We start from the raw sequence: 26,245 nt of genomic DNA on the forward strand, positions 1-26,245 counted from the left end.
ATTTACCCTGTGGAACAGGGTGTCTTGTCACCTGCCAGAATTGATCACGGGTTGATCCAGGATCAGGTCCCCCGTCATGCCTGGAACGAGCCACTCCATGGAAATTTCAAGCTGTTCTGACCTTCGCCTCTACAGTGATGGCTGTCGATCGAAGGCTCAGACCCTCCCTCAGTAAATTGCAGAGCCAGCCGATTGCTGCCTTGGTGAAACACAGAACCAGCTCCTCTGACATCTCCTCGTAACTCAAGCAAGGCCTGTACACTCGGGTGGAGTAACTGCGAGTAGGGTGAACTCTCCGCCTGTGCACTCATTGTGCCTCGAGTCTATGGGCTTCCTGCCTCTGCAGCCGTCTCTCCTCCACCTCTCTCTCTCTCCTCCTCCTCCTCCTCCTCTCTCTCTCCTGCTCCTCTCCTACTTCTCTGCACCTCCTCTCTGCCTCCTCTCTGTTGAGTCTGTGTTTTCAAATGCAGTTATACTGAATAACAGGACACAGACTACAGAAGTAAGTAAACAGGTCTTTAGTGATTGAGGGTCAGGGCTGAACTGAGATACACTTTGCTCCGCAGGGTTTATATACCGGTGTGGTCACCACCAGTACTACAATGTACAGGAGCCATCAAAAAGTAGTCCATCACCTTAAGGTATCCTCTTAAGGTAGTACAGGTTACATACACTACAATTCCTCCCCTTTTAGCTTAACAGTGTACACCCCAAATTAAAACATTACATGGATAACATATATACAATTTACACACAAGAACTGTTCAAAGATTCAGTCTCTGAGGAGGCCTCCTGATCGGGCCCGGATAACGCCTTTCAGGGGTCTCTGGTTCTCGTTGCTGGGGTGGCTCATCCACTTGATCTCCTATGGATTTAACATCATCCAATACGTTCGAGTCTGAGGTAGATGCTACAGGCTCAATAACGTCTTCAACTGGTGTCTCTGCCGTAGACATGGGGTCGACCCTTGTTCTTGATTCCACAAGTTGGTCAGCATGACGTCGTATTACGTTCTCTCCAACGTCTACCGTGTACATCAAGGGTCCTTGTCGGGCACGAATTGTTCCGGATTGCCATTTATCATTCCTATAGTCCCTGGCCAACACTGGTTGTCCTATTTCAAAACTACGAGTGGTCTTGTTATTTACATGCTGGAATTGCTTGTTTTCGACTTCCCGTCGCACATTAGGTTTTAACAAATCCAACCGGCACCGCAACCTTCTGTTATAGAACATTATGGCAGGGCTTTGATTTGTCACTGCATGCGTGGCGTTTCGATACGCCATTAGGAAATTGTCCACCTTGTGTTGTAGTGGAATATGATCTTCACTCATGGCCTTTATCGCCTTTTTGAACGTTTGTACAAATCTCTCGGCCAACCCATTTGTAGCCGGATGATATGGGGCAGATGTATAGTGTTTCACCCCATTCTTTTTCATGAATTTCTGGAATTCTTCTGACACGAACTGTGGTCCATTGTCTGAACATATTTGCTCCGGCAACCCATTCCTTGCAAATATGGTTCTTAGAATTGCGATCGTCTTCTCAGAGGTAGTGGTCGACATCTTAATCACTTCTGGCCATTTAGAATGTGCGTCTACTGCTATCAAAAACATGGAATCCATGAATGGACCTGCAAAGTCGATATGTACACGTTGTCATGGGGCTGAAGGCCATTCCCACGGATGCAGCGGTGCAATTGGAGGTGCATTTTGAACTTTTTGGCACCCTGAGCAGCTTTTAGTCAGATCCACTATTTGTTTGTCGATACCTGGCCACCACACATAAGCCCTAGCAAGGCTTTTCATCTTGACTCCCCCCAGATGACCTTCGTGCAATTCTTTCAGAACTCTCTCCCTTAATTTAGGAGGAATAATCACCCTTGTTCCATACATCAATGTTCCTTGACATACGGACAGCTGTTCTCGTCTGGCTGAGAATGCTGGTAACAGTGGTTCGCCATATGCTGGCCATCCCTTCACTGTCAAGTCGTAGACCCGAGACAGTGTCGGGTCATTTCGGGTCTCTCTCTCGATACCCGCATTGGTGACTGGTAAGCATTCGATGATGGTCGAGTGAAATATCTCGACAGGGTCAACTGCTGGTGCCTCTTCCGCTGTAGGTAGTGGCAGGCGCGACAGCTCTTCAGCATTACCATGTTGCTTTGTACCTTTGAATTCAATATCGTATTGATGTGCCCCTAGGAAAAGGGACCATCTCTGAAGCCTCTGCGCCGTCATTACCGGAACACCCTCCTTAGGGTTGAAAATGGAAACCAACGGCTGGTGATCTGTCAGCAGCGTAAACTTTTGGCCTTGCAGGTAATGGTTAAATTTCTTAACTCCCCACACGAGGCTGAGAGCCTCCCTATCTATCTGAGCATAGTTGCGCTCAGCGGAGGTCAATGACCTGGATGCGAAAGCGACTGGCCTTTCCGAGCCATCTGGAAACTTATGTGAGAGCACTGCCCTGATACCATATGGAGAAGCATCACAAGCTAAGCGAATAGGCAGCGTTGGGTTAAAGTGAGCCAACACTTCCTTAGAGGTGATCAGTGCCTTGCTCTTTTGAAAAGCCCACTTACAATCATTGTTCCACTTCCATGGTATTCCCATTTGCAAAAGCGTGTTTAGCGGGTGTAACACCGTGGATAAATTTGGAAGAAACTTGTGGTAATAGTTAACCAACCCGAGGAACGACCTCAACTGGGATACATTTTCCGGTGCAGGAGCTTTGACAACCGCTTCGATCTTGTCAGGTGACTTATGGAGCCCCTCCTGGTCAATGACATGGCCGCAGTACGAGATTCGCTTTTGAAAGAACTCGCATTTCTGGCGATTAACTCTGAGCCCATATTCTTTCAATCTGATGAGCACCTGCTCCAAATTCACATAAGAACATAAGAAATAGGAGCAGGAGTAGGCCAATCGGCCCCTTGAGCCTGCTCCGCCATTCAATAAGATCATGGCTGATCTGATCCTAACCGCCAATCCACTATCACAGAACCATCTCCTGAATCTAACAGAATTAGACACACGAAATAGGAGCAGGATCAGGCTACACGGCCCCTGGGCCCGCTCCGCTACCCACAGGGCCATGACCGATCCGAACCTAGACTCATGTCCAAATTCCTGCCCGCTCCCCGTAACCTTTAGTTCCCTTTACTTCTAGGAAACTGTCTATTTAGAGTCATAGAGTCATAGAGTCATAGAGTAATACAGCACGGATAGAGGCCCTTCGGCCCATCGTGTCCGCGCCGGCCATCAAGCCCTGTCTAATCTAATCCCATATTCCAGCATTTGGCCCGTAGCCTTGTATGCTATGGCATTTCAAGTGCACATCCAAATGCTTCTTAAATGTTGTGAGGGTTTCTGCCTCCACAACCCTTTCAGGCAGTGAGTTCCAGACTCCAACCACCCTCTGGGTGAAAAAGTTCTTTCTCAAATCCCCTCTAAACCTCCCACCCTTTACCTTGAATCTATGCCCCCTAGTTATCGACCCCTCTACTAAGGGAAAAAGCTCCTCAGCATCCATCCTATCTATGCCCCTCATAATTTTGTACACCTCAATCATGTCCCCCCTCAGCCTCCTCAGCTCCAAGGAAAACAAACCCAACCTGCCCAGTCTCTCTTCATAGCTGAAGCGCTCCAGCCCTGGTAACATCCTGGTGAACCTCCTCTACACCCTCTCTAACGCGATCACATCCTTCCTGTAGTGTGGTGACCAGAACTGCACACAATATTCCAGCTGTGGCCTAACCAGTGTTTTATACAGCTCCATCATAACCTCCTTGCTCTTATATTCAATGCCTCGGCTAATGAAGGCAAGTATCCCATATGCCTTTTTTACCACCTTATCCACCTGTTCCGCCGCCTTCAGGGATCTGTGTACTTGCACACCCAGATCCCTCTGGCCCTCCGTCTTGCCTAGGGTCTTTCCATTCATTGTGTATTCCTTTGCCTTGTTAGTCCCCCCAAAGTGCATCACCTCACACTTTTCCGGGTTAAATTCCATTTGCCACTGTTCCGCCCATCTGACCAACCCATCTATATCGTCCTGCAGACTGAGGCTACCCTCCTCGCTATTTACCACCCTACCAATTTTTGTATCATCCGCGAACTTACTGATCATACCCTTTACATTCATATCCAAGTCATTAATGTAGACCACAAACAGCAAGGGACCCAGCACCGATCCCTGTGGTACCCCACTGGCCACAGGCTTCCAGTCACAAAAACAACCTTCGACCATCACCCTCTGCCTTCTGCCACTAAGCCAGTTTTGTATCCAATGTGCCAAGGCACCCTGGATTCCATGGGCTCTTACCTTCTTGACCAGTCTCCTGTGCGGGACTTTATCGAAGGCCTTACTGAAATCCATGTATACCACATCCACTGCGTTACCCTCATCCACACACCTAGTCACCCCCTCAAAAAATTCAATCAAATTAGTCAGACATGATCTTCCCTTGACAAAGCCATGTTGACTATCCCTGATTAATCCTTGCCTCTCCAAGTGGAGACAAATTTTGTCCCTCAGGATTTTTTCCAATAATTTTCCTACCACTGATGTTAGGCTCACTGGCCTGTAGTTCCCCGGTTTTTCCCTACTACCCTTCTTGAATAATGGTACTACATTAGCGGTTCTCCAGTCCTCTGGCACATCCCCTGTGGCCAGAGAGGTCCTGAATATATGTGTTAGAGCCCCCGCAATCTCCTCCTTTGCCTCACACAGCAGCCTGGGATACATTTCATCCGGGCCTGGGGATTTATCCATTTTTAGGCCAGCTAAAACCGCCAATACCTCCCCCCGCTCGATGTTAATATGTTCGAGCATATCACAGTCCCCCCGCCCTATTTCTATGTCTACATCGTCCTTCTCCATAGTGAAAACAGACGCAAAAAATTCATTCAGAACCCCTCCTACATCTTCCGGCTCCACACACAGATTGCCACTTTTGTCCCTAATGGGCCCTATTTTTTCCCTAGTTATCCTCTTACCCTTAATATACTTATAAAACATCTTCGGATTTTCCTTTATTTTGCTTGCCAGTGTTATTTCATGGCCCCTCCTTGATCTCCTAATTTCTTTTTTAAGTATCCCCCTGCACTTTTTGTACTCCTCTAGGGCTTCCTCCGTCTTTAGCCTTTTGTATCTACCAAAAGCCCTCCTTTTTTTCCTAATCCATTCCCGTATATCCCCTGACATCCAAGGTTCCCTGTGGTTTTTGGAACCACCCTTGACCTTTACGGGAACATGTTGCCATTGTATGATCTCAATCTCCCTTCTGAAAGCCTCCCATTGCTCCGATGCGGATTTTCCTTCTGTTTTAAATTTATGTAATGATGTAGCTTCTACAGCTTTTTGGGGCAGCATATTCCATGGACCTACCACCCTCTGAGTGAAGTAGTTCCTCCTCATCTCAGTTTTGAAAGAGCAGCCCCTTATTCTAAGACTATGCCCCCTAGTTCTAGTTTCACCCATCATCGGGAACATCTTCCCCGCATCCACCCGATCCAACCCCTTCACAATCTTATATGTTTCAATAAGATCGCCTCTCATTCTTCTGAACTCCAATGAGTAGAGTCCCAATCTACTCAACCTCTCCTCATATGTCCATCCCCTCATCCCCGGGATTAACCGAGTGAACCTTCTTTGTACTGACTTGAGAGCAAGTATGTCCTTTCTTAAGTATGGACACCAAAACTGTACGCAGTATTCCAGGTGCGGTCTCACCAATACCTTGTACAACTGAAGCAATACCTCCCTATTTTTATATTCTATCCCCCTAGCAATGAAAGCCAACATTCCATTGACCTTCTTAATCACTTGCTGCACCTGCATACTAACCTTTTGAGTTTCATGCACCAGGACCCCCAGATCCCTTTGTACTTCAGTACTTTCCAGTTTCTTGCCATTAAGATAATAACTTGCTCTCTGATTTTTCCTGCCAAAGTGCATAACCTCACACTTTCCAGTATTGTATTCCATCTGCCAAATCTCTGCCCACTTACTTAGCCTGTCTATGTCCCCTTGCAGGTTTTTTATGTCCTCCTCACTCACTACTTTCCCTCCCATCTTAGTATCATCTGCAAACTTTGATATGTTACACTCGGTCCCCTCCTCCAAATCGTTAATATAGATTGTAAAGAGTTGGGGACCCAGCACTGACCCCTGCGGAACACCACTAGTTACTGATTGCCAGTCTGAGAATGAACCATTTATCCCAAATCTCTGCCTTCTGTTAGATAGCCAATCCTCTATCCATGCCAGAATATTACCCCTAATCCCGTGATTTTTTATCTTAAGCAATAATCTTTTGTGTGGCAACTTGTCAAATGCCTTTTGGAAGTCTAAATACACTACGTCCACTGGTTCCCCTTTATCCACCCTATACGTTACTTCCTCAAAGAACTCCAGCAAATTTGTCAAACATGACTTCCCCTTCATAAAACCATGCTGACTTTGTCCTATTAAATTATGATTATCCAAATGTCCTGTTACTGTCTCCTTAATAATGGACTCCAAAATTTTACCTACCACAGATGTTAGGCTAACCAGTCTATAGTTTCCAGCCTTCTGTCTACTGCCCTTTTTAAATAAGGGTGTTACATTTGCAGTTTTCCAGTCTGCCGGGACCTTAGCCGAGTCCAGGGAGTTTTGGAAAATTATTACCAATGCATCCACAATCCCTACCGCCACTTCCCTCAAGACCCGAGGATGTAAGCCATCAGGTCCAGTTGATTTATCCGCCTTGAGTCCCATTATTTTACCGAGTACCACTTCCTTAGTGATTTTGATCGTGTTTAGCTCCTCCCCCCCTTTAGCCCCCTGTTTGTCCAGTGTTGGGATATTCTTAGTGTCTTCTACTGTAAAGACTGATGTAAAATATTCATTCAGTGTTTTTGCCATCTCCATATTTCCCACCATTAATTTCCCGGTCTCATCCTCTAAGGGACCAACATTTACTTTAGCCACCCTTTTTCTTTTTATATAACTATAAAAACTCTTACTATCTGTTTTTATATTTTTTGCTAATTTACTTTCATAATCTATCTTCCCTTTCTTAATCAATCTTTTTGTTATTTTTTGCTGTCTTTTAAAGTTTTTCCAATCCTCTATCCTCCCACTAGATTTGGCTACCTTATATGCCCTTGTTTTTAGTCGAATACTATCCTTAATTTCTTTACTTAGCCACGGATGGCTGTCTTTTCTTTTACACCCTTTTCTTCTCAGTGGAATATATATTTTTTGGAAGTTGTAAAATAAACTCCTTAAATGTACACCACTGATCATGTATCGTCTTACCCTTTAATCTATTTTCCCAATCCACTCTACTCAATTCCGCTCTCATACCTTCATAGTCTCCTTTATTCAAGCTTAGCACGCTTGTTTGAGATCCAACCTTCTCACCCTCTAATTGAATATGGAATTCAACCATGTTATGGTCACTCATTCCAAGGGGATCCTTTACTAGGACATTTTTAATTAATCCCGTCTTGTTACACAGGACCAGATCTAAGGTTGCTTGCCCCCTGGTCGGTTCAGTTACATACTGCTCAAGAAACCCATCCCTAATACACTGAATGAACTCATCCTCAAGGCAGCCCTGCCCAATTTGATTTGTCCAATTAATATGATAGTTAAAATCCCCCATAATTATAGATGTTCCCTTATTACAAGCCTCAACTATTTCCTGATTGATACTCCGTCCAACAGAGTTGCCACTGTTCGGAGGCCGATAGACTACGCCCACTAGTGTTTTTTTCCCCTTATTATTCCTTACCTCCACCCAAACTGTTTCATTATCCAGATCTTTTGACCCAATATCATTTCTCTGTATTACAATGATTCCTTCCTTTATTAACATAGCCACCCCACCTCCCCTTCCTTCCTGCCTGTCCTTCCTGATCGTTAAATAACCTGGTATGTTTAATTCCCAGGCATTGTCACCCTGCAGCCATGTTTCTGTAATGGCCACAAGATCATACCCATATGTAGTTATTTGTGCCATTAACTCATCTATTTTGTTACGAATGCTACGTGCATTCAGATAGAGAACTTTCAAAGATGTTTTGTGACACTTAGTTCCTGCTTTTGCCCTTTTTACTACTTTACCTTTTACTCCATACCTTCTGCCCCTTCCTGACACGCTCTGGTTTTTAATTTCCCCACTGCTACCTAAGTCTATGACCTTCTCTGTTGTCATTTTTATTATTTGCTCTCTAGGAACCTCCCCCCCACCAGTTAGTTTAAAGCCCTCTCTACAGCCCTAGTTATATGATCCGCCAGGACTCTAGTCCCAGCACTGGCCAAGTGAAGCCCGTCCCGACGGAACAGCTCCCTCCTGCCCCAGTACTGGTGCCAGTGTCCCAGGAAGCAAAACCCATTTCTCCCACACCAGTCTTTGAGCCACGCATTTAACTCTCTAATTTTATTTGTCCTAGCCAAATTCGCTCGTGGCTCAGGTAATAATCCAGACCCTTGTGGTTCTGCTTTTTAATTTGGCCCCTAGCTGCTCAAACTCCCTCAGCAGAACCTCCTTCCTTGTCCTATCTATGTCGTTGGTACCAACATGGACCACGACAACTGGATCCTCCCCCTCCCACTCCAAGTTTCTCTCCAGCCCAGAGGAGATGTCCTTAACCCTGGCACCGGGTAGGCAACACAGCCTTCGGGACTCTCGCTCTCGGCTGCAAAGAACTCTATCTATCCCCCTAACGATACTATCCCCTACCACTACAACATTTCTTTTAACTCCCCCCACTTGAATGGCCCCCTGCTCCACGGTGCTGTGGCCAGGTTGCTCATCCTCCCTGCAGTCCCTGCTCCTGTCCCCACAGGGAGTAAGAGCCTCGAACCTGTTGGACAAGTGCAAGGGCTGCGGCTCCTCCAACACTACCTCCTGGATCCCCGTACCTGCCTCACTTCTAGTCACACCATCCTGACCCTGGCCACGGACTACATCTGCATTATCGTTATCTCCTGTAATCTGGATGTTGTTGTATCCGTGTGTTAATAGAGACACTGAAGGCAGGAGTTGGTTTCACAGGTGTTTACTGAACAAAGTCTGGAAGTGAACTAACTGATACAACACAATATACAGGCTTATATAGCCCGAGTGGCCATTACCGGCATTACAGTACACAGGGGGCTCTTAAAGGCACATACACTACAATTCCTCCCCTTTTAGCCAACCAGTACATAATATTTTAAGTAATCATTAATTACATGTTACAAGAATAATAATCTACACATTGCTGCAGTTAATCAATTATAAGTCAGTCTCTCTGGAGGCTTCCGGACTCGGTCCGGATAACGCCTTGGTGGTGTAGTAGTTTCTGGTGGTGTAGTAGGTTCTTTTGGCAAGGCTGATTCGGCTTGAATGCCAGTGTCGGGATCATCTGGTTCCAGTATCACCGGATCAGAGGTAGATACTATGGGTAGCTCTACTTCATCATTAGGCGTATAGAGCTGTGGTGTAGGTTGTCCCTTTTCGGATGACTCTATGATCTGGTCAGCATGGCGCCTTATTATGCTTTCTCCAATGTCCACGGTATACATCAGCGGTCCTAGTCGTGTGCAAATAGTTCCAGGCTGCCATTTCTCGGTACGGTAGTCCCGGGCCAAAACTTGTTGACCTATCTGGAAGGTTCTAGTTGGCCTTTCATTCATGCCTTGAAATTGCCGGTTCTCCACGTCCCTTCTGATGTTTGGCTTGATCAAATCCAGCCGGCATCTTAGGCTTCTATTGAAGAACATCATGGCGGGAGTTTGGTTTGTAACCATATGTGTTGCATTCCTGTATGCAAAGAAGAAGTTATCTACCTTATGCTGAAGTTTTATGTCTTCATTACCCATGGCCTTTATGGCCTTCTTGAAGGTCTGGACAAACCTTTCAGCCAATCCATTGGTGGCGGGATGGTATGGGGCGGACGTGTAGTGCTTAACCCCATTGTTTTTTAAGAACTTCCTGAATTCTTCGGACACAAATTGCGGTCCATTATTAGAACAGATCTGTTCAGGCAGCCCATTCCTGGCAAATATGGTCCTTAATACTGTGATGGTTTTTTCCGTGGTGGTGGAGGACATCTTTATTACCTCCGGCCACTTGGAGTGTGCATCAACCGCGATTAAGAACATTGAGTCCATAAATGGACCAGCAAAGTCGATGTGTAACCTTTGCCATGGAGATGAGGGCCACTCCCATGGATGTAGAGGGGCTTGGGGTGGAGCGTTTTGGACCTTCTGGCATCCTAGGCAGCTCTTGGTCATTTCTTCGATGTCTCCATCGATACCTGGCCACCATACAAACGCCCTGGCTAGGTTCTTCATTTTCACTCCACCCAGATGCTCCTCGTGAAGCTCCTTTAGCACTTTATCCTGGAGTTTGGATGGAATCACCACTCTAGATCCACACATCAAGGTTCCTCGGCACACTGACAGCTGTTCTCTTCTTTGCGAGAATGCTGGCAACAGTGGTTCGCCATGTGCTAGCCATCCCTTCACTGTTAAATCGTAGACTTGTGAGAGAGTCGGGTCATTTCTCGTTTCCCTTTCAATGGCAGAATTTGTTACTGGTAGACATTCCACTATGGTAGAGTGGAACATCTCCACTGGGTCTACTGTAGGTGCCTCTTCTACCGTTGGCAACGGTAGGCGCGATAAACCGTCAGCATTCCCATGCTGTTTTGATCCTTTGTATTCTATGTCATATTGGTGTGCCCCTAGAAAAAGGGACCACCTCTGTAGCCTTTGCGCTGTCATAATGGGAACACCGTTTTTAGGGTTGAATATGGAGATGAGGGGTTGATGGTCAGTCAACAAGGTAAATTTTTGTCCGTGTAGGTAATGGTTGAATTTCTTCACTCCCCATACCAGGCTGAGTGCTTCCCTGTCGATTTGGGCATAGTTACGCTCAGCTGAGTTCAATGAGCGTGACGCAAATGCTATTGGCCGCTCCGAGCCATCAGGGAATCTATGCGATAATACCGCTCCTACGCCGTAAGGGGATGCATCGCACGCCAGTCTGATTGGCAGTGATGGGTTGTAATGAGCCAAAACTTCCTTGGACGTGATTAAGTCTTTGCATTTATGGAAGGCACGTTTACAGTCTTCGCTCCATTTCCAAATTACTCCTGTTTGTAGCAGTTCATTAAGAGGGTGCAGAAGAATTGATAAGTTCGGTAAAAATTTATGATAGTAATTTATCAATCCCAGGAACGACCTTAATTGTGAAACATTTTCAGGTGCTGGGGCTTTTATGACCGCTTCAATTTTTTCAGGTGACTTATGCAACCCTTCCTTATTAATTATGTGGTCACAATATGATATTTGTTTCTGGAAAAATTCGCACTTGGGGCGATTTGCTCGTAGGCCCCGTTCTCTCAGCCTAGTGAGCACCTGCTCCAAATTGGCAAGGTGCTCGTTGTCGTTTTCTCCTGTTACAAGGGTGTCGGCTAGGTAGCATTGAGTCCCCGGAATCCCTTGGAGGACTTGCTCCATAGCTCTTTGCCAGATAGCTGGAGCTGATGCTACTCCGAAAACCAGTCGATTGTACTGGTACAGGCCTTTGTGTGTATTTATCGTGAGATACTTTTTAGAGGCCTCTTCAACCTCCATCTGTAGATATGCCTGTGCCAAGTCAATTTTGGTGAAACGTTTCCCTCTGGATAGTGAGGCGAAAATATCTTCTATCCTCGGAAGAGGATACTGTACCATGTGAAGGACCGGGTTTACAGTCACCTTGAAGTCTCCACAGATGCGAATTTTTCTCTGTTCTTCAGATTTATCATTATTCAACGTTTTCTTCATGACTGGGACGATCGGTGTTGCCCACTTGCTCCAATCTATTTTGGACAATACGCCTGCCTTTTCCAAATTCTCCAGCTCTGCCTCGACTGCTGGACGAATTGCGTATGGCACCGGTCTTGCCTTAAAAAACTTGGGAATTGCCGCATCCTCCACTTTTATTGAGGCGGTGATGCCTTTCAAGGTTCCTCGTTTCTCTTGAAACACTTCCTTGGCGTTGGCCAAGATGTATTTAATCGTTCAGGTATGACGTCATCATCATTTGTTTTCTTACTGGTCACCGTCAGTGCCTGAATGGAGTGCCAGTCTAAACGTATCTTCCTGATCCATTCACGTCCCAACAGCGGTGGACCACCATCTTGTAGAACGTATAAATACAACTTCTGTATTTCCTTGCCGTTGTATACAACAGGCACCCTTATTTTTCCTTTGGGGTATACTTTCTGCCCCGTATATGTTTTCAAGATAATGGATGTGTCTTTTAAAGGTAGATGCGGAAATAGCCGCTCGTAATCCCGTCGATTTATGACGGTCAGAGCTGATCCTGTATCTAGCTCCATTTTAACTGGGGACCCTACTATCGTGAGGGTAACCCAAATGGTCTGGTAATCTTCTTTGGCAATTACATTATGTAATTTGAGACAGCTTAGTCTCTTGTTTCCGGAGTCACTATCGCTCTTCTGGTCTTCGGAGCTACTGTCCGTCATCATTTGTATCTTTCTGTACTTTTCTTTATTGATTTTTTTCCTGTCCGTGGATTTTTTTTGTCCAGATCGGCATACCCGTGCAATGTGTCCAATCTTTCCGCATTGCCTGCATGCTTTGTCCTTGAACCAGCATTCCCTCTGGTCATGGGTGGATCTGCCGCAGCGATAACATCTCTCGAAACCCTGTGTCATTTCATGGGTGCCGAAGTCCTGTGTCTTTTGCTGTACCTCTGCAGCTCCTCTTGCGGCTGCTTCGTATGATACAGCCATACGGAAAGCCTTGTCCAGTGTCAAATCTTTCTCAGAAAGCAGCCTTTTCTGTGTTCCTTCACTTAGGAGACCGCAGACGAATTTGTCTCAAAGAGAATCTGCCAGTCCTGCCCCGAATTGGCAGTGCTTTGATAGCTCTCTTAATTCGGTGAGGTAATCAGCGTTACTTTCATCCTTGTGCTGATTCCTCTTGAAGAATTTGAATCGTTCCGCTATCAGCAGCGGTGTTGGGTTTAAGTGCTCCTGTAGGGTATCAACAATTTCCTTAAAATTCTTGTCCTTTGGTTTGGCTGGAGTGATTAAGTTTTGTAACAGCCCGTATGTCTTTGCGCCCATTAGATTTAGAAGTACTGATGCCTTTTTATCATTTTCTATTCCATTTGCTGTGCAATATACCTCCACTCTTTCCACATATGTGATCCAATCCTCTATATCGTTATCGAAAGCATCAATATTGCCAGCCTTAGGCATCCTGGAAAAAAAATGGCGCTTCCTGCGCTTTCCTTTCTTTCCTGCAGAAAAAAATGGCGCTTCCCGCGCTTTCCCGCTGCTGCTGCTGCTGACAACGCTGATGGTTGCCGTAATTCCTTTCAGTGTTCCAAGTCCCTGTTGGAACACCTCCTTAGCATTGTCTAAGATTTTGGACAGTCGTTTAGGTTTGACGTCGTCCTCCTTACAGGCATCTACAGTCAGTGCTTGTATGGAATGACAGTCCACATTTATTCTCCGGATCCATTCCCGTCCCAGTAGTGGCGGACCTCCATCAGGTAACACATACAAGTCCATTTTCTGACTTTCTTTACCATTGTAGACCACATTTACTTTGATCTTTCCTTTGGGGTATACTATTTGCCCCATGTATGTTTTCAATACAATCTCTGTATCCCTCAGGGGAATGTGCGAGAATAACCTTTTGTAATCTTGCTTATTCATGACCGTTAATGCCGACCCAGTGTCCAATTCCATCTTCACTTAGACTCCTGCTATCCGAAGCGTGACCCAGATAGTTTGGTGGTCTGCTGTGTTACCCACATTATGTATTTTCAGACAACCCAGTTCCTTACTGCTGGAGTCTGAATCCGTCTTCTGTTCATCCGAACTGTTCTCTGTCACCTTGTGTACTTTTTTGTACTTCTCCTGCGGTGACTTTTTGCTGCTGGTCTTCTTTCCTGACCGGCATACTCTCGCTATGTGACCAAGTTTTCCACATTGCCTGCATTCTTTGTCTTTGAACCAGCACTGGTTCTGGTCATGCGTTGTCCTTCCGCAACGATAGCACTTTACTGCACCCAATGCCATTTCATTGGTGCTGAATTCCAATGGCCTTTGCTGTATCTCTGCAGCGCCCCATGCGGCTGCCTCGTGGGATGCTGCAATGCTGAAAGCTTTGTCCAGCATAAGATCCTTTTCCTCTAGCAGTCGCTTCTGGGTTCCTTCCCTTAGGAGCCCACAGACAAACTTATCTCTCAGTGCGTCTGCTAGTCCTGTTCCGAACTGGCAGTACTTTGATAACTTGTGCAGTTCTGTTAGGAATTCAGTGTTGCTTTCTTCTTTAAATTGAATTCTTTTGTAGAATTTAAATCGTTCCGCTATCAGCAGCGGCGTGGGGTTTAAATGCTCTTGCAGGATAGTAACAATATCCGTGAAACTCTTCCCTACCGGTTTGTCTGGAGTTACAAGGTTCCTTAATAACCCGTACGTCTTCGCGCCCATCGAGTTTAATAGGGTTAGTGCTTTCTTATCATCCGGTACCCCATTCGTTGTACAGTAAACTTCGATGCGCTCCACATAAGTGGCCCAATCTTCCACATCGTTATCAAAAGCAGTGATGTTACCCGTTTTTGGCATCCTTGCTGAGTTTCTCCTTCCCCTTTGGATATTATTATTTTTTTTTTCAAGATGGCGGCTTTTCCCGCGCTTGGCGGCTTTTCCCACGCTTGTCTTCTTACCCCGCCAACTCAAAATGGTGATTCCCGCGCTGTTGCCGTCCACGCCTCCCAGCGGTCCTTTATTTTCCCCTGCGTTGCTGCTCTTGTTCTCCCGCCGCTCCCGCGGTCCTTGTGGCCATAAACGCTTTTCTGGCTGCTGCGCGTCTCTGCCCGATTGCAGTCCGGCCCCTGACACCGGCTGCGGTTGTGTTCTCCGCCCTTTTCGTCATTTTCCCTCCCCTTCTCCCACTGACAACTCGGCCGACTTCCCCCCCCATGCCGCTCGATCGGGCTTCCCCGCCGCTGTCGTAGAAGGGATGCTCACTGATGCTTGACTTCATGGCCAGCAAACCAACCCGGGTTTCCGATGGCCTCCCGTGCGATGCAGGATGATGAGGGCGGATGCCCTTTTTCGACGCCCGTTTCTGAGGACGAAGCTTCCTTTGATGCAAAACTGCCACAAGGTAAGATCCCATCCTTGTCGCCACTGTTGAGTCTGTGTTTTCAAATGCAGTTATACTGAATAACAGGACACAGACTACAGAAGTAAGTAAACAGGTCTTTAGTGATTGAGGGTCAGGGCTGAACTGAGATACACTTTGCTCCGCAGGGTTTATATATCGGTGTGGTCACCACCGGTACTACAATGTACAGGAGCCATCAAAAAGTAGTCCATCACCTTAAGGTATCCTCTTAAGGTAATACAGGTTACATACACTACACTCTCCTCCTACTCTCTCCTGCTCCTCTCCGCCTCCTCTCCTCCTCCTATCTCTCCTCCTCCTCTCTCCTGCTCCTCTCCTCTTCCTATCTCTCCTCCTCCTCTCCACCTCTTCTGCTACTTCTCTCCTCCTCCTATCTCTCCTCCTCCTCTCTCTCTCCTTCTCCTCTCCACCTCCTTTCCTACTTCTCTTCTCCTCCTCTCTCTGCCTCCTCTCTCTCCTCCTCCTCTCTCTCCTGCTCCTCTCCACCTTCTCTCCTCTCTCTGCCTCCTATCTCTCCTCCTCCTCTCTCCTCCTCCTCTCTCTCCTCCTCCTCTCTCTCCTGCTCCTCTCCACCTTCTCTCCTACTTCTCTCCTCCTCCTCCAGCATTAAAAAGATGAGAGGGATAGCGAGAAAGTGTGCCATTTGAAACTCTCGATTATAAATAAAAAAATAAAAAAAGTGGAAACTCCTAGTAGCAATAGAATGAGATACTAATGTAAATATGTCTATATTAAACTAGTTTTCGCTATTTCTCTGATTTATTTGACTCAATTTAAATATAAACTATTATCTGTAGGCTTGCAGCTTTCTGAAATGATTGCTGTTCACTGCAGGTAGGCTGGAGTCACAACTATGAGTGCCTCTTGGTGCCTGTACGCTCCAAAAACCGAGCGTGATTTGTAGACCCTCCTCGAACGGGCACAATCAGCGGAAACGTGCCACGCTCATTACTTCCATCTGGGGGCATGGCCAGTTTTGTGGGCGGGGCCAGCTTCCAGCGCCATGGATTTTAAACCAGCGTTAAAGATCGCGGAAACTCGATTTACGCTCGATGTAACTTCCGTTTAAAATTTCCCCGATCCTTTGCGCTGGTTCGGCCAATTTCAGCCAGATTGCGCTGATTATACCAGCGCAAACTCTGGGCCACAGCTTGTGCATGTGATTGTTGCATGTTTGGTAACCAGTTTTACTAAAGCCAACATAGCTTTAAAAAAAAATTGTGTGTGACAAAATATAGCGGTTTTATTTAAGTATGATTGGCTTTATGATCAATGCAGTGTGTAAACATTCTACAGGACAATTTCTTCCTGCATTTCACTGCACAGGTTTGTGTTTCAATGGCTAGTGGGCGAGTTGTCCGGGGAGCCCAGAGCCTCAGGCATTCTTAGTGCAGTCCTGCCAACAACCTGAATTCATGTGCGTGGAATAATACAGCTTCAGAGAAGAGCGTCATGCTTCCTGTGAACTGGAATTTATAATCCTATTGTTGGAGAAAGTAGACCAGTTCACGGTGTCATTGACCATTTTACTGTATACAGCACTCTTGCAGAGTGTTTCAGTGGCTGGGAACACACCATGATGACAGACCAGGTAGTTTGGGTTAAACAAAAAAATGAAATTTATTGCGAGGTGTAAATTTATACAGAAGATTGATAAATCAACAGACAAACAGCAACACAATATTCTGCTTACACCAAAACTTTCAATAACAAAGCATTTGAAAATGACAAGAGACTTTTCCCAGCACACTAACTGGATGAAAGAGCATACGGCGAACATCCCTCACCATTATTACATCGAGGTACGACGGGTTGAGGGAACTCGGATCTGTAGGCCCACCCCCCCCCACTCAAATTCAGGAGAGTAGTGCTTACTCACCCCCCAGGCTCAGGAGTGTCGGGCTTCCCACGCACCGCACCCCCCGCCCCACCCCCAGATATAAACTACACTGTCATGGAGGTTACAGGCATTTTCTTTGGGGGACATTGTCCCTCTGACCCAGGCACCTATTGCAGGTCAGGGTGTTGATGCTGATAATGGTTAAACGGACAAACATTGCCCATGGTATTAGTCACACACCTGATGGGAACCTGTCTATAATCCACACCACCAACTAAAGCAGGGTCTGATTCTACCCCGTGCCCACCCCTGAGAGCTGGCTCAGTTTATTGACACACAAACCCTCACATCAGGGGAAGCTCTCTCAGAATAAAGCTCTACTTAAAATCCCAGTGCTTTGGTCTGGCTCCAAATTCCAATGTTCAAAAACGACACAACTTTAATGGCACAGGATGGAGTTCGTATCCATCATAAAAACCCACCAATGGTCACATGGGTCCCATGGACCAATCAGTGTCCATTCCTGGAAGACACTCTTCCCCACCCCCCCCACGTGACTTCTATGGAACTTCCTAAATCCCAACTCTCCGGCCTTTGACCCTCCATTCACCACAATACTTCTGCAACTGTCAATCTGATTTAACCACTTGCTCATGTTCACCTTCTATACCCTTGTCTCCTTGTTTACTATTTTCCTTCCTGGTCAATGCCCCCTGGCATGCTCCCATCTTCAAGTCCAAGGGGCAAAGACTTGAGCATATCTGGCGCAAAATTGTTGAACCATCCATCGCCAGATCTGGCTGGGCCACATCAAGCCCTATCGGACCCTGCTCTCCTCTGCCAAAGCTGCTCACTACTCCAGGACCATCCTAGAGAGCAAATATAACCCCTGGCTTCTCTTCTCCACAACCAACTGTCTCCTTATGGAAGTTATGTTACAACTGTACAAAGCTCTGGTTAGTCCACATCTGGAGCACTGTGTTCAGTACTGGGCACCGCACCTCAGGAAGGATATATTGGACTTGGGGGTGCAGCTCAGATTGACCAGAATGATACCAGGGCTAAAAGGGTTAAATAATAAAGACTGTCTACTTCCACCTCCGTAACATCGCCCATCTCTGCCACTGCCTCAGCCCATCTGCTGTTGAAATCCTCTTCCATGTTGTTGTTGTCTTTAGACTCGACTTGACTATTCCACTACCCTCCTGGCCAGCTTCCCATTTTCCACCCTCCATAAACTTCAGGTCAGCTGAAACTCTGTGGCCCCTATCCTAACTTGCACACCTATCACTCCTGTAGCTCGCTGACCTACACTAGTTTCCGGTTCCCCAATGCCTCCAATTTAAAATTCTCATCCTCGTGTTCAAATCGCTTCATGGCCTCGCCCCCTCCCTATTTCTGTAACCTCTAACCCTATCACCCTCCTAGATCTCTGCGCACCTCCAATTCTGGCCTTTTGTACATTCCCTCCCTCCCATCACCCTTCCTAATCTCTCCGCCTCTCTACCTCTCCATCCTCAATTAAGATCCTTCTTAAATCCCACTTCTTTGACCAAGCTTTTGGTAACCCCTCCTAATATCTCCTTCTTTGTCTCAGTGTCCATTTTTGTCTGATCACATCTGTGTGATGAGTCTTGGGATGTTTTATTATGTTAAAGGCGCTGTATAAATGCAAGTTGTTGAAGGGCAGGCACTCAAAGGGTTGACGGTGGTTAGGCAATGGCAAACATTCAAAGACCGAATGGATGAGCTACAGAATTTGTTCATCCCAGTTTGGCATAAAAATAAAACAAAAAAGGTGACTCAACCGTGGCTAACAAGGGAAATTAGGGATAGCATAAGATCCAAGGAGAGGACATATAAATTGGCCAGAAAAAGCAATAATCATGAGGATTGGGAGCAGTTTAGGATTCAACAAAGGAGGACAAAGGGATTAATTAAGAAGGGGAAAATAGAATATGAGAGTAAGCTAGTAGGGAACATAAAAACTGACTGTAAAAGCTTTTTTAGATATGTGAAGAGAAAAAGATTGGTGAAGTCAAGCGTAGCTCCCTTGCAGTCAGAATCAGGGGAATTTACAATGGGAAACAAAGAAATGGCAGACCAACTAAATACATACTTTGGTTCTGTCTTCACAAAGGAGGACACAAATAACCTCCCAGAAATATCGCGGAACATAGGGTCTGATGAAAGGGTGGAACTGAAAGAAATCAGTATTTGTAGGGAAATGGTGTTAGGAAAATTGATGGGACTGAAGGCCGATAAATCCCCAGGGCCTGATAATCGACATCCTAGGGTGCTTAAGGAAGTGGCCCTAGAAATAGTAGATGCATTGCTGGTAATCTTCCAGAACTCGATAGACTCTGGAACAGTACCCATGGATTGGAGGGTAGCTATTGTTACCCCACTATTCAAAAAAGGTGGTAGAGAAAAAGCGGGGAATTATAGACCGGTAAGCCTGACATCGGTAGTGGGGAAGATGCTAGTCTATTATAAAAGATGTAATAGCAGAACACTTGGAAAGCAGTGACAGGATCGGACAAAGTCAACATGGATTTACAAAAGGTAATTCATGCTTGACTAATCTACTGGAATTTTTTGAGGACGTAACTGGTAAAATAGATAAGGAAGAATCAGTGGATGTGGTGTATTTGGACTTTCAGAAGGCTTTCGATAAGGTCCCACATAAGAGATTAGCATGCAAATTTAAGGCACATGGGATTGGGGGCAAGGTATTGACTTGGATAGAGAACTGGTTGGCGGCCAGAAAGCAAAGAGTTGGAATAAACGGGTCCTTTTCCGAGTGGCAGGCAGTGACTAGTGGGGTACCGCAAGGATCGGTCCTAGGACCCGAGCTGTTCACAACATATATTAATGATCTGGACGAGGGAATTGGATGTAATATCTCCAAATTTGCAGACGACACAAAGCTGGGTGGGAGGGTAAGCTGTGAGGAGGATGTTGTGAAACTCCAGTATGATTTGGACAGGTTGTGTGATTGGGCAGAAACATGGCAAATGCACTATAATATGGATAAATGTGAGGTTATCCACTTTGGTGGCAAAAACAGGAAGGCAGATTATTATTTGAATGGCAATAGATTGGGAAAAGGGGAAGTGCAAAGAGACCTGGGTGTTCTTGTCAACCAGTCGCTGAAGGTAAGCATGCAGGTGCAGCAGACGGTTAAGAAGGCAAATGGTATGTTGGCCTTCGTAGCAAGAAGGTTCGAGTACAGGAACAAGGATGTCTTGCTACAGTTGTACAGGGCCTTGGTGAGACTACACCTTGAGTATTGTGTGCAGTTTTGATCGCCTTACCTGAGGAAGGACGTTCTTGCCATGGAAGGAGTGCAGCGAAGATTCACCAGGCTGATACCTGGGATGGCAGGAATGACGTATGAGGAGAGATTGTGTCGATTGGGCTTATACTCACTGGAGTTTGCAAGATTGAGAGGGGATCTCATCAAAACCTATAAAATTCTGTCAGGCCTGGACAAACTAGATGCAGGAAGGATGTTTCTGATGGCCGGGGAGTCCAGGACCAGGGGTCATAGTCTAAGGATAAGGGGTAAGCCATTTAGGACTGAAATGAGGAGGAATTTCTTCATCCAGAGAGTGGTGAACCTGTGGAATTCTCTGCCACAGAGGGCGGTGGAGGCCAGTTCATTAAATATATTCAAGAAAGAGTTGGATATATTTCTTAAGGCTAAAGGGATCAAGGGATATGGGGAGAAGGCAGGGACAGGGTACTGAATTTGGATGATCAGCCATGATCTCATTGAATGGCGGAGCAGGCTCGAAGGGCCGAATGGCCTACTCCAGCTCCTATCTTATATGTTTCTATGTTTCCCCTCTAACGTTCCCTCCGCTCCTGAAGGTGCTGACGTGGAGTACAGACTATGGGCAATGTTGGCCTCTACTGCTCTGCTCAAGTGGCCATTCCGCGTGCGTAGACCCAGACAGCGAGTGTTGCGAGATTATGGAGACTGTCACTGGGCAGTGATGCGGAGCGGGATCCCTGGCTGATTCTCCCACTCCATAGACCAGAGGTGCTAAGGCTAACTGAAGTACCTCCACTACTGCCCCAGGAATGGCCTCTCCCCGGTGTCCTGGTGGCTCAGAAGCTGAAGCCGTTCTAACTAGCGAGCATCTGATTGTCTTCTTGCCCAGAGGGAGAGTCAGTGAGTGTCTTGTACCTGACGTTGCACTGAAAGGATGCCGAGCTTCTACAGGAGCCTCTTTGCATATCGATGGCTTCTTGAGTTGCTGTTTGGCGATCTGGACAAATCGGTCTTCTTGAAACTGTTGGACTGATGGTGGGAGAAGATGGAGACATTCCTGGGACAGAAACTGTTGAACTGGAACGGCAGCTCCCCTGTGCGAGCACTGGAGGGTAAGCAACATGGACAGCTCTTACTGCAACTGAAGCAGGTGACCTGGCTCCAAGCCGGTGTGGAGATGTTGGTTTATGGCCAGAGAGGAGGAGCAGGTGAAACAGTCCTGGCACAGGTCACTCTGGGAGGGTTTCTATCCGGTGTGGAGACGTTGGTGTATGGCCAGAGAGGAGGAGTAGGTGAAACAGTCCTGGCACAGGTCACTCTGGGAGGGTTTCTATCCGGTGTGGAGACGTTGGTGTATGGCCAGAGAGGAGGAGTAGGTGAAACAGTCCTGGCACAGGTCACTCTGGGAGGGTTTCTATCCAGTGTGGAGACATTGGTGTATGGCCAGAGAGGAGGAGTAGGTGAAACAGTCCTGGCACAGGTCACACTGGAAGGGTTTGTCTCCTGTGTGGGTTCGTTGGTGTTGCAGGAGGTCGGACAACTGCGTGATGGCTTTGTTACAAAACTCACACCGGAAGGGTTTCTCGTCGGTGTGAGTGCGCTGGTGCACCAGGAGGTTTGTTGATTGCGTGAAAGATTTGCCGCAAACCTCACACCTGAAAGGTTTCTCCCCTGTGTGAATCCGCTGGTGTTCCAGGAGGCTGAAAGACTTCAGGAAAGCTTTATCACACACCTCACACTTGAAGCGTTTCTCCCCTGTGTGGATCCTCTGGTGGACCAGCAGGTACGACGACTGAGTGAAAGCTTTGTCACACACCTCACACTTGAACGGTTTTTCACATGTGTGAATGCGCCGGTGATTCAGCAGGCCCGATAATTGTGCAAAGCCCTTGTTACACACCTCACACCTGAAGGGTCTCTCCCCTGTGTGTGTGCGCTGGTGATCCAGGAGGCTCGAAGACTTCAGGAAAGCTTTATCACACACCTCACACTTGAAGCGTTTCTCCCCTGTGTGGATCCTCTGGTGGACCAGCAGGTACGACGACTGAGTGAAAGCTTTGTCACACACCTCACACCTGAAGGGTCTCTCCCCTGTGTGTGTGCGCTGGTGTTCCAGGAGGATCGAAGGCTTCCGGAAAGCTTTATCACACACCTCACACTTGAAGCGTTTCTCCCCTGTGTGGATCCTCTGGTGGACCAGCAGGTACGACGACTGGGTGAAAGCTTTGTCACACACCTCACACTTGAAGGGTTTCTCCCCTGTGTGAATGCGCCGGTGATTCACCAGGCCCGACAATTGTGCAAAGTCCTTGTTACACACCTCACACCTGAAGGGTCTCTCCCCTGTGTGTGTGCGCTGGTGTTCCAGGAGGCGTGATGCCCGGAAAAAAGCTCTGTCGCAAAGCTCGCACCTGAAAGGTTTCTCACCCGTGTGGATGCTCTGGTGTTTCAGGAGATACGATGACTGGATGAAGGCCTTGTTACAAACATTGCACCGAAACGGTTTCTCCCCTGTGTGAATCCGCTGGTGTTCCAGGAGGTTCGAAGGCTTCACGAAAGCTTGATCACACACCTCACACTTGAAGGGTTTCTCCCCTGTGTGGATCCTCTGGTGGACCAGCAGGTACGACGACTGGGTGAAAGCTTTGTCACACACCTCACACTTGAACGGCTTCTCTCCCGTGTGGATGCGCTGGTGATTCACGAGTGCGGATGACTGTGCGAAGGCCCTGTCACACACCTCACACTTGAATGGTTTCTCTCCCATCTGGCTGCCCGTGTATTACAGGTGGTAGAACAAGTGCACCTTGTGTATTAAGAGGTCTTATGACCCTGTGAAGCCCTCCTCACACACCTCACACTTGAACAGCCTCTCACCTGTAAGAATGTGTCACACTCAAAGCCCTCCTCGCACTCAAAGCCCTCCTCGCACTGAAAGCCTTCCTCGCACTCAAAGCCCTCCTCGCACTCAAAGTCCTCCTCGCACTCAAAGCCTTCCTCGCACTCAAAGCCCTCCTCGCACTCGAATCCCTCCTCACGCCCGAAGCTCTCCTCACACCCGAAGCTCTCTCACACCCGAAGCTCTCTCACGCTCGAAGCTCTCACGCTCGAAGCTCTCTCACACTCGAAGCTCTCTCACGCCCGAAGCGCTCTCATGCCCGAATCTCTCACTCCCGAAACTCTCACGCCCGAAGCTCTCACGCCCGAAGCTCTCCTCACACCCGAAGCTCTCCTCCACCTGAAGTGCTCTCACACCCGAAGCTCTCTCACACCCGAAGCTCTCACGCCCGAAGCTCTCTCACACCCGAAGCTCTCTCACACCTGAAGCTCTCTCACACCCGAAATTCTCACACCCGAAGTTCTCCTCACACCCGAAGTTCTCCTCACACTTCTTCCCAGTCTCACCCGTTACAGCTCCCTCCACCCGCTGGGCTGACCGATCTCCCAGAGCCGAACCTCCGGAAAAGTTGTATCTGATGGAAGGCGCCACACCACTGACCAGTTTCAGTTCTGGTGATATGTCAAAGCTCCCCTGACCAGGTCGATTTCCAGAAGATGGTTTTACTGCCCAACCCTCTCTGTGTCGAGTAATGCTGCGAAGGGACTGAATGTCTTCCCACGGGTGACACCGTGGAGTTGTTCTTTGGGTGATGCTCAGGACCTATCTGTGGAGTCTATCCTCTCTGTATTCTCTGGTGTAGTATGATGCAATCCTTCTGTAAAACAGTAAAATAAATCATGATTTCCTCCAACTCCCTCTCCTCCTTTGCTGAAGGTGCTGACTCCTCAGTTAGAGGCTGTTCCTCAGTGAGTGTCTGTCTGCTATTCCACTGTGGCGGCATCAGATCCAAGCCCCATGTTGTCCTCACTTGACTGCCCCACACTCTCTCTTTCCAGCAGGGGCACTGGATAGTGAGCAGGAGCAGGCACTGTGGCTACTTTCTTTACTCCACCCCCTCCCCATCTTCCCTGGCATACCTGGACAATTTTCCTTTTTGTCGGGTAGATGCCAGTGTTGTAGAAGAAAACCCACTGAGCAGAAAGTGCTAGAAGCTAAGGAAAATATTCCCTCAGTGTAGCCGACTGAAGGGTACTGATTTCTCCTGGGAAATGAGATACACTGCACTTGCTTGGACTGCACAACCCAAATTCAGCTATCAGTCCCAGCACTGGGCAAAACTATCAAATCCAAGCCCAGGCCTCTGGGACAGGCTGAGGCCTTCAAGTAAAAACTTTAATTAAGGCATTAAAAGACATTTCAATAGATAAGTTTACAGGTATGGCAGCCTATAGAGCTGGAGTAACAATCCAGAGGATCGTGAGTTCAAATCCAATCACAAAAACTTGTGAAACTGATTTTTAAAAATCTGGTAATAATGAAAACTTTCAGATTGTCGTAAAAACAAAATAGTGTCCTTCATGGAAGGGAACTGTTGTATGAACGCATTAAAGCATAGAACCAGGCAGACAGGCTTCCAACTACGATGTTCTCTTTATTGGTAAAATGGCTGACTGCTGCTTTCCCGGGTAATTCCCATAATGCATTGCACATTACATTACCGTATTGACTGGTGTCAAACTCGCACATTACATTACCGTATTGACTGGTGTCAAACTCGCAATCAATACACGACATCCCCCTTTTCCTTGGAAACAAACTTGCATTTTACAAACAGTTGCTTACAATAACACTGCATAACTTATTTGGTTTATAAACTTTTTACAAACTTGTGTCTTACCACACAACTAAATAATTCCCAGGTTTAAACATTTAACATCACCCATGCAGTTCTAGGGAGGTGGAAGCAGATTCAAGAGTAACTTTCAAACGGGAATTCGATAAATACTTGAGGGGAAAAAATGTACAGGGCTATGGTGAACGAGCAGGGGAATGAGATTACTTGGATAGCTGTACCAAAGAGCCAGTACAGGCACGATGGGTCGAATGGAAACCTTCTGTGCTGTATCATTCTATGATTCTATAACCTGCTCACTGATGCTCAGTTTGGATCCCGCAGAACCACTTGTCTCCAGACCTCATTACAGCCTTGGTCCAAACATGGACAAAAGAACTGAATTCCAGAGGTGAGGTGAGAGTGACTGCCCTTGACATCAAGGCAGCATTTGACTGAGTGTGGCACCAAGGAGCACGAGTAAAACTGAAGTCAATGGGGATCAGGGGGAAAACTCTCCACTGGCTGGAGTCATACATAGCAAAAAGGAAGATGGCTGTTGGAGGCCAATCATCTCAGCCCCAGGACATCACTGTAGGAGTTCCTCAGGGCAGTGTCCTAGGCCCAACTATGTTCAGCTGCTTCAACAATGACCTTCCCTCATCATAAGGTCAGGAGTGGGGATGTTCGCTGCTGATTGCAGTGTTCAGTTCCATTCCCAATTCATCAGCTAATGAAGCAGTACACGCCTGCATGCAGCAAGACCTGGACAACATCCAAACCTGGGCTGATAAGCTGCAAGTAACATTTGTGCTGCATTCATGCCAGGTAATGACCATCACGAACAAAGAAACCCCAGACACCTCCCCTTAGCCTTCAATGGCTCCATCATCACCAAGACATCTCCATCAACTTCTTATGGATCATCAGTGACCAGAAGCTGAACTGGACCAGGCATATCAATACCATAGCTACAAGAGCAGGAAGAGGCTGGGAGCATTCCCCTCCAGACCACTCAAATCCTCTCCACCATCGAGAAGGCACAAGTCAGAAGTGTGATGGAACACTCTCAACTCGCCTGGATGGGTACGCCTGAAACAACATTGAAGAAACTAGACAGTACCCAGAACACAGCAGCTCCCCTGATCAGAGCCACTACCATTAGACACAATATCCACTCCCTCCACCAGCAGTGCACTGTGCCAGTGATACCCGCATCACGAGAACAAACCCTGCTCCCTCACTGACTGG

At 47.1% G+C, this 26,245-nt stretch overlaps 1 protein-coding gene across 1 annotated transcript; it reads right to left on the bottom strand.

Moving 5' to 3' along the window:
• Positions 1 to 17,123: 17,123 nt before the first annotated feature.
• On the bottom strand, positions 17,124 to 25,514 carry LOC147095536 (uncharacterized). The gene has a single exon (XM_085974661.1). It carries the CDS (start codon positions 23,086 to 23,088, stop codon positions 21,736 to 21,738), a length of 1,353 nt encoding a protein of 450 aa, XP_085830787.1. The 5' UTR covers positions 23,089 to 25,514; the 3' UTR covers positions 17,124 to 21,735.
• Between the last annotated feature and the right edge of the window lie 731 nt (positions 25,515 to 26,245).

The sequence above is a fragment of the Somniosus microcephalus genome, unplaced genomic scaffold (assembly GCF_052327205.1).
Source record: "Somniosus microcephalus isolate GS21.2 unplaced genomic scaffold, FLI_Smic_1.0 unresolved_chr1, whole genome shotgun sequence".
NCBI lineage: Eukaryota > Metazoa > Chordata > Chondrichthyes > Squaliformes > Somniosidae > Somniosus > Somniosus microcephalus.

Bases quoted from the DNA above. Each gene is read 5' to 3' on its own strand.
- LOC147095536 (XM_085974661.1), bottom strand. From the start codon at position 23,088: ATGGGAGAGAAACCATTCAAGTGTGAGGTGTGTGACAGGGCCTTCGCA.